At 39.6% G+C, this 12,500-nt stretch overlaps 1 protein-coding gene across 2 annotated transcripts in view; it reads left to right on the forward strand.

Moving 5' to 3' along the window:
* Window positions 1-43: 43 nt before the first annotated feature.
* The window catches only part of npm1b (nucleophosmin 1b), a 39,772-nt gene continuing 27,315 nt past the window's right edge, over window positions 44-12,500 (forward strand). For both annotated transcript variants that reach the window (XM_063189105.1, XM_063189106.1), the window contains exons 1-6: window positions 44-118; window positions 769-851; window positions 1,499-1,618; window positions 5,268-5,361; window positions 5,904-5,995; window positions 6,957-7,027. In XM_063189105.1, the coding sequence (XP_063045175.1) occupies window positions 67-118; window positions 769-851; window positions 1,499-1,618; window positions 5,268-5,361; window positions 5,904-5,995; window positions 6,957-7,027 (512 nt within the window). In that variant the 5' untranslated portion in view covers window positions 44-66. The remainder of the gene's footprint in view (window positions 119-768; window positions 852-1,498; window positions 1,619-5,267; window positions 5,362-5,903; window positions 5,996-6,956; window positions 7,028-12,500) is intronic.

Here is a 12,500-nt window from a genome sequence, read left to right on the forward strand (position 1 = left end):
CTATTGGCCACTTGAGCTGTCAGTCAGACTCCGGAAATACAATTCAAGAGCGATAGTGGCGCAAAAATGGCCGAAGATAGTATTCCTAACCTTAGCCGACCCCAGATGTATTTGTTTGGTGAGGCTGATAAACATCCTCTCTCTTTTCCAGTATAGAGTATTGCACAATCATGTTTTATCTAAGTGGAATTGTGACTGAAATGGATATTAGCAGAAGATATTGGTGATTAGAGAACATGGTTGTAAGATTTGCTACTGGGCTATGCTAGCGAAGTTTCATTTGCCTGGCTAATAACCCATTATTCTCCAGCTGCCTAGCTAGCTTCAGCTAAGGTTAATACCAGGACAACTGTTTACTTTTTCATTTCACAGTTACTACATATTGCACTATCAAACTCATACGGTGCAAAGGTTTAAATAGATTTATGGATAGGAGAATTGCACCTGCACTACTACGCAGGGACAACGTCGTTATAAGTAAAGCATATCACAGAATGTTAGGCTATCTTGTATCGTCTTCATGAAGACGTTGTGCGTGCGTAATAAAATGTAGTGCAGGTGTAATTCAATTCTCCTCTCCATGATTAAAGTATCTGCTTTCTCTGAATTACATTGTTGTTAATATCGGCTTGGTTCGATTGGTTCTGCAGACACCCCATTATGCAGGGAGGAGGTGTAGACTTTTAAAAGGGCTAACAACATCTGTATTAAAATTGCAGCTTTGAAGATGCATTTTCACTTACGAGACATTCGTATTCGTTTTATAAGGGTGCTCACTCAAGGCAGACAAGAAAGAATACAAAGTGGAAGTGGATGATGATGACGCGGAACACCAGCTGTCACTCAAAGCCGTAAGTCATCGAGTTCTCTCAAGAAGGAACTGCCATTTGTCTTTATGTACAAATATGTCTGTCATGCGTTGGATATCTCAAAACAATGACAGGCTAACGAGCAGTTTAAGCAAACAAGTATGGAAAGTATTTTCGGAGCTGTTGTAAGGTGTCATTTTGTAATCTGTATGATCTCTTCTGATGTGCGTCATCCATGCAGTGCTCATGTTATTGTAGCAGGTGATTTGCAAATAAAAGGTGTAGGAAGTCATTGTTGCATGTTGTCAGTGTCAAAAAATAGTACACTGCGCTGCTCTGTTTCTGTCTGAAATGGGTGTTTGTATATGACTGATATTCTTTCAACATAGTCATAGAAGATCCAGGAACAAGCAATGCCTATAAAGTTAATTCTTAACGTTAATGTCCTTACAGTTAATGTCCTTCAAAAAAGTTAATGCTATTTTCACATTAGGCTATTGAAATTTTCCAGCTGTGTTTCTTTGTTGTTATATGCTGTTGTATGTGGTTAACGGGCTACTTGCTGCACTCATGTTCATATAAAAAATTTCATGACCCCCCGTCACTGTAGGCATGTAGCCCATGTACACACAGATGTATCCAGCAGCATCATTCCTATTCACAAGAACTCTGTGCATGTCTGTTTGCAGGTGTGTTTGGGTGCGGATGCAGAGGACAAATTCCACACGGTCGAGATCGAGGGGATGACGTATGAAGGGAAGTCCACTAAGTTTCCCCTGGTGGTGCTCAAACCCTCTGTGCTGCCATCGGTGAGTTGAAGCATCCTCTCTTGGCTATGAGAAAACATACAGCTGTCTGGCCTGTGCTGAGCACTTCTATACATGGGTTCTAAATGTTTGTTTTCCTCTGACTGAGCGAACCTAGTGGCGCACAACTCAACTTCTGATTGTTGGAAACCGCTGTCGGTCAAAAAATTAGCTCACGTAGTTGGCTGCCAGTGTCTTGACCCAATATCGTGTTTACAAACACCGCAAACCCATGTATTTGAAATCTCAAACAAGCTATGTATGTGTTGTTCATGTTGTGTAACAGAGTTATTACACATTTCCAGTACATATTGAAAAATTGAAAAAAAAGTGAACAAGGCACTTCATCCCATTTTCAAGTTCAAAGTACTTTATTTTCAAAAATCTATGTAACAGGGTTAACACAGAAGATTGACAATTTGTTTGACCAGTCCCGAATTCCGAATTCCAGTCCCCAATTTTTACTACCATATATAAGACATATAACACACTATTTTCTCCATCAGCCAAAATCGCTAGTAGATGTTATTCTGACTAGCCAAACACACACTCACTTATGGATCTAATTTGGTTGCTTGGCTAGTGTTACTTTGTAATTTAGAGCCCTGTTGATACTGATTGGCCTCCATGAATTTACATTTTTCTTGACACATTTGCTCAAAACACACACACACACACACGTGTGTGTAAGAGAGGCCAACTAGCAGAGTGTGGCGTGAAATGTTAGTAAACCTCCCTCCCGAAGCCTCATACAGTACCGGTAGCGTTGGGCTATCGGACTGATCCTTAAGTTCAGCAGTATTGTGCTGTGACTCCTACTGACGAGGTGACGAGTTCGAGACCCCAAGAGGGGACGGACTGCACGGGAACACCATGGGTTGCTCTGGTGCCGTTGACCCTAGATGGGAGTGAGGTTTGGGGGGTGAGTGTGACGGAGGCCAACTAGCAGAGTGCGGTGTGGAATGTTAGTAAACCTCCCTCCCAAAGCCTCATACAATATCGGACTGGTCCTTTAGTCCAGCGGTATCATGCTGGGACTCCCATTGACGAGGTGACGAGTTTGAGACCCTGAGGGGGGACGGACAGCTACACCTCGGGTTACATGTGCAGTAACCAAAAGGCTAGCATACGATATAATATGTATATTGCCCCATACAGAGGATGGTGTCATTGTTACAGCAGAATTAAATAAAAATAGGTAAAACTTCACACTAAAGCATCAATTCTGATCTAAGTGTTGACCCTATTGGTGTGTGTGTTTATGGAGTTTGTACACATAAGATTTGCTCATAGCCTAACCCATCCACGTTGTTCAAAAGTTACATGATTGAGCAAAAAAAAAAAATGGGATGGCCGGACACACATGAATGCATGATAAGCGGTGATAAGCGTTGACTGATGCATCAGCGGCCACCCCCCCATCAAAAGGTAGGCAGAAGAATAATATTATTGTATTATTGATGTGTCTGGAAAAGTTTCCCCTGTGGGCCTTGAGTCTGTAAGCTTAGTAAAGTGTATATAATAACCGTAATAAATAATACCAAAAGAAAACTGTACACAAGAAGAATTTAAAGTGCATATGTGACGGAGGTGTTCCTGCACAGTCCGTCTCCTTCGGGGACGCGAACCTGTCACCTTGTCAACTACAACGGTCCGGAAATGGGAGTCACAGTACGATACCGCTGGACGAAAGGTCCAGTCCTCCAGTCCAACGGCATCGACACTGTATGAGGCTTTCGGGAGGGAGATTTTCTAACATTCCACAACAACTCTGCTAGTTAGCCTCCGTTACACATATACGGTAGACGATTTTTACAGTGTGATATGCGTTATGGGATATTGTGCAATAATTATGTACGGTAGGGATGGCACAAACCGCACCGAAAACCGAAACCGTACAATTCACTCACATACCGAACCGAACCGTGCAATCCATCACAAACCACAATTCATGTATTTCCCAGAAAAATATGTAAAACAGAGATTCTAGGAGTATCTTATCCAGTCTCTCTGATTAAAACATTAGCGTATAAGACCAAATCAGAGGATGGCACAATTAAAATCATACCATTTTCACATTATAAGACTATACAAACCATATGTAGGATATTTAGTGATAAGTCCGATTCTATTAGCCAGTGCACCATTTATCATGAACTAAAAAAAAAGAACCGTGGAGAACCGAAAACCGTGACCTTGACACCGTGATATGAACCGAACCGTGAATTTTGTGAACCGTACCACCCCTAATGTACGGTATTGTACTGTAAAGTATTGCACTGTAAATGTAAGTGCAAATTGCTGTTTGCTTGAAGAGCACATTTGAAGACCTGCACAGGTCTTGATGTAGAAATTGTTTCAGTGTGTGTGTGTGTGTGTGTGTGTGTGTTTTGCTGCTGTGATTAGATTTATAGTCCATTTTTGACACCAGGTCTCTAAGCAGACTGTGGGACTATGGGAACAAACAAACACATCATTGGGCTAGGTGCACATGACCATGATTTGGTGACCTTGGTAGGTGTATTGGAGAAATTCAGATGAATACCGGTAAATAAAGCAATGGAGAAACATTGCACGCACATGACTAAAGTGTCAAAATGTTTCATTTTGGTCACATGCAAACCACCTGTGAACTATCACCTTGCCACGCACATGGCTGAAGTGTCAAAATGTTTCATTTTGGTCACATGCAAACCACCTGTGCACTATCACCAAATCCCACGTTCTATTCTGTTCAAAGCTGTGCAGCATTTTTACCCAGCTTTGAAAAAAGAGACCTGGATGTCTCTCTCACACTTGTCTTGACCTGACAGATGAAGCCTAATGTGAGAAATGAACAGAAAAGCGCTGTGGGGCTCGTCGGTCGATAAACAACAAAACCACATGGAGATTGACACCTGCATGTGATCAGTCGCCGTTTACAACGTTCAGCAAGTTCACATTGTTCGGGCGTAATTGTGACAGGTGTACAGCTGTCAGTTGAAAGTATTTCGTGGCCCAAGCTGCGTGCCACAGGGCCCCTGCAGCTGTTGTTGTTTGGTTGCCATCACAACGTCACGGCAACAACACCTTGCCATGTGGAATGTTCATTCAGATTCTGGGGCTCCGCTCCACCTTTTTGGAGTTGCGAGCGTTGGAGCTTTCACAATCAGCTGCCTACGTGAGAAAAGATGTTTTGATTAAGCGATGTGGCCCTTGAAAACAAAAAAGAAAAAACAGAAGCCTCGATGGATTCCCATTTACCAAATGATATTAATAGATGTTTTTTTGTTTCGCTGACTAGGTGGAGGCCCTGGAAATACCTTAGAGCAAGTCATGCACTGACTGGTTATCTTTGCCCAGGACGTGTTGAAGGATGAAAATGTTTAGAGACGTGTGATGCAGAACTGTCATCCGTGAAATGTCTATTGTTCTCCCGAAGCTAGTGCAGACGAGGTGTGGGACGAGAGCAAGATCATCACCAGCAGTCTTATTTTTGGCAACGAATAGAAGCTTTGAGAGATGGTTATACGTGCTCAACACCTATGTGTTTATCGGACTCGTTGTATGTCATTCTATCTCTTTCTCTCTGTCTCTGTCTTTCTCTCTCTCTCTCTCTCTCTCTCTCTCTCTCTCTCTCTCTCTCTCTCTCTCTGTTGCTGTCTGTCTGCAGGTGAGTTTGGGGGGATTTGAGGTCACGCCTCCCGTGTGCTTCCGGCTCCAGTCAGGAAGTGGACCCGTCTACATCAGCGGCCAGCATTTTGTCAGTGAGTCACCTCACGACCATGTCATCATCATGACCATGTTGTGTGCATCATGACCTGCATGTCTATGACAGAAGGCATCTTTTGTTCAGGATAATATCTTTGGTAAAAGGTCACAAACATGTCACCATATTGCTTTAGGGCTGCACAGAAGTAGCAATGGAAAACTCTTCTCATTCACTGCCACACACAAGATGCATATTTAAAATATAAACTCTGCTTCTTTTGTTTAGAATAGCATGCATGTGAAAACGGAGGTAGTGCTAAACCAAACACAGTACCTGAGACAAGGTAATGCATACCCAAACAGGGGGACCCAAACTGATATGAAAATAACTCCCGGATTCATAGCAACTCATCCTTAGGCATCGTCATGCCATTTTCCTTCCCCCTACCACTTTCACTTCAGGATGACTGTTTTTGCATGAGGGCCTTCAGTCGAACAACTATAGGTGTTTTGTGTCTCACTCTGCTGAGATCTTAGGCTAATGTTCATCTCCTGCAACTCTGTGCTCTTCTCCTCCTTGCCCACTGTGACTCCTCAGGTGTGAAGGACTCAGATGATGAAGAAGAGGAGCACAACACGTCACCGGTGAAGAGACCCTCGCACATTTCTGCACGAAACGCTCCTCTAAAGGTCAGTCAGTGTTTCCCACAGAATTTTTGGAAACAATGGGGGCAGCCGGGAAGTTTTTTTTGTTTTTTTTTTACATTTTGGAAACTATGGCGGCCAAATTTAAAGGGACACTGTGCAGGAAATGGTCAAAAAAGGCACTGCAACTACGCTGCTCATTGAAACTGGGCTGCCTATTGCCAAATTTGATCTTTACATGAAAGTTTACTAAGTAATAAACAAATATTTTCTAGTATGGTCCAAGTACAGTCATTTTTGCAGCTAAAAATGGCTACTTTTGGAAATTCAAAATGGCGGTGCGCCAGAGTTTCCTCAATGTATGGGAAACACTGTCAGTTGAACTGTGCAGCTTTCAATTTGGCTACAGTTTCACACCCAACTCATTACATGTTGACACTGATCAAGCCTCAGTATATTACGGCAAAGGTTCCCCATTCACATCACATCATGATGAAAAGGAAAAAGTACCCTCTTTATGTCGCATTATGACCCACAAGTCTGCCTCTCTGACAAGCTTGTTTCAGTGACGGGTTAGTTTAGGGAAAGGTTCAGGTCGAGGTCACCTGACATGGCTGCAAAAGGAGTAACGTTTGATATCATATATTGAGCCTTGGGCATAAACATGCCTTTAGTGTCATATAGTAGTCTTTGGTGTGAACTCATTGCATGTTTGTTTTTTTTCAGGCTGGAATTTGAGTCCAATTTGAGTCACTCTTTTTTTAGGCCTCCATCGCCATCCAAAGCTATGGTGTTTAAACGATTTCCTGCATGTGAGAGCTAACGTCACATTTTGCAATTTTTGCTGTGACATGAAAGGAGAATGCACCATCTTGTGGGATACAGTGGTATCACAAGTGGAATATATTGAAGAGCAAACAAGGGACAAATTGGAAGTGCAATTGAAGTGCTGTCATTTTAACATCTGTTTGTCATCCTTTTGGATTTCTTACTCTGTCCACAACAGAAAAAGCTGAAAATGGATTCTGACGTGGATGACAGTGAAGATGACGAGGATGACAGTGATGATGACGAAGAGTAAGATTGCATGCAGATACTTTTTTACTTCAGTGGATTAGTATTTATAGTGGCACATTATATTGTGACACACTGACTTGTCTAAAGTAAATAACTTAACAAGCTTACATGCATCATCAATTTCTTAAACTTTTATTAGTAAGCCCTGTTATACATTTGATGTTACAAAGTGGTAATGAATTGAACTGAAGCGGTAATGGTAAAGACTGTAATGTTGAAGTAGTGTAGCACTATGGTAGTAAAGCTTTTGCAATGACCAGTGTGAAGTACTAAAATTACAGTTTTTCTCGATTGGTTTGGCTAATTTCTTGAAACTGAGATGACATTCCTATAACCATTGGGTCATTTAGCCAAACATTCTTACACTTCTGCACAACAGTTCAGATAACTAGCAAAATGTCATATACCTCCCAAAACACCTCATTCTTGCATCAGCACTAAACCTTCTCCCATATAAATAGTCAGTACCATCAAAATGGCATAGATCCTTCTCAATTGCTTTGACTCATTTGCATTCATTTAGTCCTTCTGTCAAAATAAACTGGATGGTTCAGCATAACTACATGGATCCTCATCACTCGCTCATATCACCCCAAAAACAGTTTACCCATGTGTCAAAACTAAATTTCGTCCCCACATATATCATCAGTACCCCCAAAATACATTGTCCCTTTGCCATTTTGTAAGCACTGCCAGTCAAAATGGTTAGGTGTTTTATCTACGTTCAGCTAACAGATTTCGACTATGTATAAAAATGAAAAAGTGAGTGAAACCATTGAAGTTTGACAACACAGACAATTTATCAGTAACTTTATCAGACAAGGACATTTATCAGTAACTTTCTTTACTGTAAATTCATATACAGAAAGTAATGCCCATATATCACAGGTTTCTCATGGGTTTGGCTCATTTCTCAAAACAGAGATAACATTCTCAAAATACAGTTTTTCTCGATTGGTTTGGCTAATTTCTTGAAACCCAGATGACATTTCTATAAATTTTGGGTCATTTGGCTAAACATTCTTACACTTCTGCACAATAGTTCAGATAACTAGCAAAATGTCATATACCTCCCAAAACAGCTCATTCTTGCATCAGCACTAAACCTTCTCCCACATAAATAGTCAGTACCATAAAAATGGCATATATCCTTCTAAATTGGTTTGGCTCATTTGCATTCATTTAGTCATTCTGTCAAAATAAACTGGATGGTTCAGCATATCGCCATGGATCCTCATCACTTGCTCATATTACTCCAAAAACAGTTCACCCGTGTGTCGAAACTAAATTCCTTCCACAGAATGCCGTTTGAAAAAATGTCAAGAAATTAGCCAAATAACAGTGGAAACTGTAGTATAGACGGTTGTAAAATTATTTTCTACAAACTAGTAAAGTTACAATACCATCTGGCCTTTTGAACACTGTCATGAATTTACTGTTTACAGTAAAGAAATTCTTAAAATATTATGTCCTTGACTGTTTTGCAATTGTGTAGACTACTTTGCATATGATGACTCACACAATGAAATCATGCTGACATGTTTTGGAGAGGGCAACCATTAGACTGAGAATTGTCTAATTCGTTAGATAAGACAGGTCAATTTATTTGGAAAATGTGCTGAATGTATGCTCAATGTGTCAACTGTAGGGTACTTGTATATAGCCATCTGCCGAGATGTACTAAACATTCGACACATGTACAAAGCATTTGAAATTTGATGAAAGCAATGAAAAATGCCATTCTGTTGTGGGAAATTGTAAGTTGGTTTGGAGATGTGTCCGTGTTGTTTTGAGAATGTCATCTCAGTTTTGAGAAATAAGCCAAACCAATCGAGAAAAACTGTAACATGGAAAAATGCCAAAGCAACTAGCAATTGTTCAAAACAGAATGTTGTTTGAAAAAATGTCAAGAAATTAGCCAAATAACAGAGGAAACTGTAGTATACACGGTTGTAAAATTATTTTCTACTAACTAGTAAAGTTACAATACCATCTGACCTGTTGAACACTGTCATGAATTTACTATGTAATGAAATTCTTACAGTTTTTCTCGATTGGTTTGGCTAATTTCTTGAAACTGAGATGACATTCCTATAACCATTGGGTCATTTGGCCAAACATTCTTACACTTCTGCACAACTGTTCAGATAACTAGCAAAATGTCATATACCTCCCAAAACACCTCATTCTTGCATCAGCACTAAACCTTCTCCCATATAAATAGTCAGTACCATCAAAATGGCATAGATCCTTCTCAATTGCTTTGGCTCATTTGCATTCATTTAGTCCTTCTGTCAAAATAAACTGGATGGTTCAACATAACTACATGGATCCTCATCACTCACTCATATCACCCCAAAAACAGTTTACCCATGTGTCAAAACTAAATTTCTTCCTCACATATATCATCAGTACCCCCAAAATAAATTGTCCCTTTGCCATTGTGTAAGCACTGCCAGTCAAAATGGTTAGGTGTTTTATCTACGTTCAGCTAACAGATTTTGACTATGTATAAAAATGAAAAAGTGAGTGAAACCATTGAAGTTTGACAACACAGATAATTTACCAAGGACATCTATCAGTAACTTTCTTTACTGTAAATTCATATACAGAAAGTAATGCCCATATATCACAGGTTTCTCATGGGTTTGGCTCATTTCTCAAAACAGAGATAACATTCTCAAAATAACATGGACAAATGCCAAAGCAACTAGCAATTGTTCAAAACAGAATGTCATTTCAAAAAATGTCAAGAAATTAGCCAAATAACAGAGGAAACTGTAGTATACACGGTTGTAAAATTATTTTCTACTAACTAGTAAAGTTACAATACCATCTGACCGGTTCAACTCTGTCATGACTTTACTATGTAATTAAATTTTTAAAATATGATGTCCTTGACTGTTTTGGGAATTGTGTAGACCACTTTGCATATGATGACTTACACAATGAAATAATGCTGACGTGTTTTGGAGAGGGCAACCATTAGACTGAGAATTGTCTAATTCGTTTAGATAAGCAAGGTCAATTTATTTGGAAAATGTGCTAAATGTATGCTGAATGTGTCAACTGAAGGGTATTTGTACATAGCCATCTGCAGAGATGTACTAAACATTTGAGACATGTACAAAGCATTTGATATCTGATGAAAGCAATGAAAAATGTCATTCTATTTTGGGAAATTGCAAGTTGGTTTGGGGATTTGTCCGTGTTGTTTTGAGAATGTCATCTCAGTTTCAAGAAATGAGCCAAACCAATCGAGAAAAACTGTAAAATATGATGTCCTTGACTGTTTTGGGAATTGTGTAGACCACTTTGCATATGATGACTTACACAATGAAATAATGCTGACGTGTTTTGGAGAGGGCAACCATTAGACTGAGAATTGTCTAATTCGTTTAGATAAGCAAGGTCAATTTATTTGGAAAATGTGCTAAATGTATGCTGAATGTGTCAACTGAAGGGTATTTGTACATAGCCATCTGCAGAGATGTACTAAACATTTGAGACATGTACAAAGCATTTGATATCTGATGAAAGCAATGAAAAATGCCATTCTGTTTTGGGAAATTGCAAGTTGGTTTGGGGATTTGTCCATGTTGTTTTGAGAATGTCATCTCAGTTTCGAGAAATTAGCCAAACCAATCGAGAAAAACTGTAATATCGTCCGACCAGCAACTCAGGTGGTAAGCGCTGCAGATTTTATTGTTACAGTTTTTCTCGATTGGTTTGGCTAATTTCTCGAAACAGAGATGACATTCTCAAAACAACACAGACAAATCTCCAAACCAACTTGCAATTTCCCACAACAGAATGGCATTTCTCATTGCTTTCATCAAATCTCAAATGCTTTGTACATGTCTCAAACGTTTAGTACATCTCTGCAGATGGCGATGTACAAGTACTCTACAGTTGACACATTGCGCATACATTTAGCACATTTCCCAAATAAATTGACCTTTCTTATCTGAACAAATTAGACAATTCTCAGTGTAATGGTTGCCCTCTCCAAAACATCTCAGCATGATTTAATTGTGTAAGTCATCATATGCAAAGTAGTCTACACAATTGTCAAAACCGTCAAGGACATAATATTTTCAGAATTTCATTACAGTAAACAGTAAATTCATGACAGTGTTCAACAGGCCAGATGGTATCTATAGCTTTACTAGTTTGTAGTAAATAATTTTACAACCGTCATACTACAGTTTCCTCTTTTATTTGGCTAATTTATTGACAGTTTTTCAAATGACATTCTGTGGAAGGAATTTAGTTTTGACACATGACTAAACTGTTTTTGCAGCAATATGAGCAAGTGATGAGGATCCATGTGGTTATGCTGAATCATCCAGTTTATTTTGACAGAAAGACTAAATGAATGCAAATTAGCCAAAGCAATTGAGAAGGATCTATGCCATTTTTATGGTACTGACTATTGATGTGGGATAAAGTTTACTGGTGATGCAAGAATGAGCTGTTTTGGGAGGTATATGACATTTTGCTAGTTATCTGAACTGTTATGCAGAAGTGTAAAAGTGTTTGGCCAAATGACCCAATGGTTATTGGAATGTCATCTCAGTTTCAAGAAATTAGCCAAACCAATAGAGAAAAACTGTAACGACCGGAGAAGTTACTGCATGGAGACGCTAAGTATTCCACCCTGTAAGCTCTGGAGTGGAAGCAGAAGACAACCCTATTTAACCATTTCCTCCCCCACAGTCCATGAAGTGAGCTTCTTTGGTGCACGTGGCATTCCGTATGGCTGGTTGCCCACTGTCCATTGTTTTTGTTGTCCAACGTATGCATTGTAGGGGTGTAAATCACAGCCTTCATGACGATACGATACGGTATCGATTTCTTAAATCAGGGATTCATTTTTTTCGGTACTTAAGAATTCCCCACGATATGATGCGATTCGGTTCGATTCGATTTTTTTCCAATTACTTTTCTACTACTATTGTGTTATGGAGTTAGGGCATTGCACAGAGGCCAGCGATTCGATTCTTTTCGATTCTTAAGAATGCCCCACGATACGATGAGATTCGATTAAATCGCCGGCCGATACTTCCGATACATCGATACATTTCGATTTTATTTACATCCCTAATGCATTGTAATATTTAGTTGGTTCAGTAGCCTTGTGACCACACCAAGTAGATGCACATGTCTCCAGTAATGTTGAGTGTACCCTGACCCATTACAGAAAAGCTAGCGCACCATGATATTTTACTACATTGGGATTTCCCATGACATATAATACGAGTAAAAGGATTATATAATATAGGAAGAGTAGATGAAAAATAAGAACTAAGAGGAAGCTAAAAAAATGATCTTCAATTGCAATGTTCCACTGGTGGACTGATGCTTGCTGTGATACTACAGAACTGTGCATACAGCACCACGCTGTCTCTAATGAGAGATTACAATGATAGTCTGGCCCTATTCACAATTAAAGTTTCCCAATGTCCCTGAA

The sequence above is a fragment of the Engraulis encrasicolus genome, chromosome 22 (genome assembly GCF_034702125.1).
Source record: "Engraulis encrasicolus isolate BLACKSEA-1 chromosome 22, IST_EnEncr_1.0, whole genome shotgun sequence".
Lineage (NCBI taxonomy): Eukaryota > Metazoa > Chordata > Actinopteri > Clupeiformes > Engraulidae > Engraulis > Engraulis encrasicolus.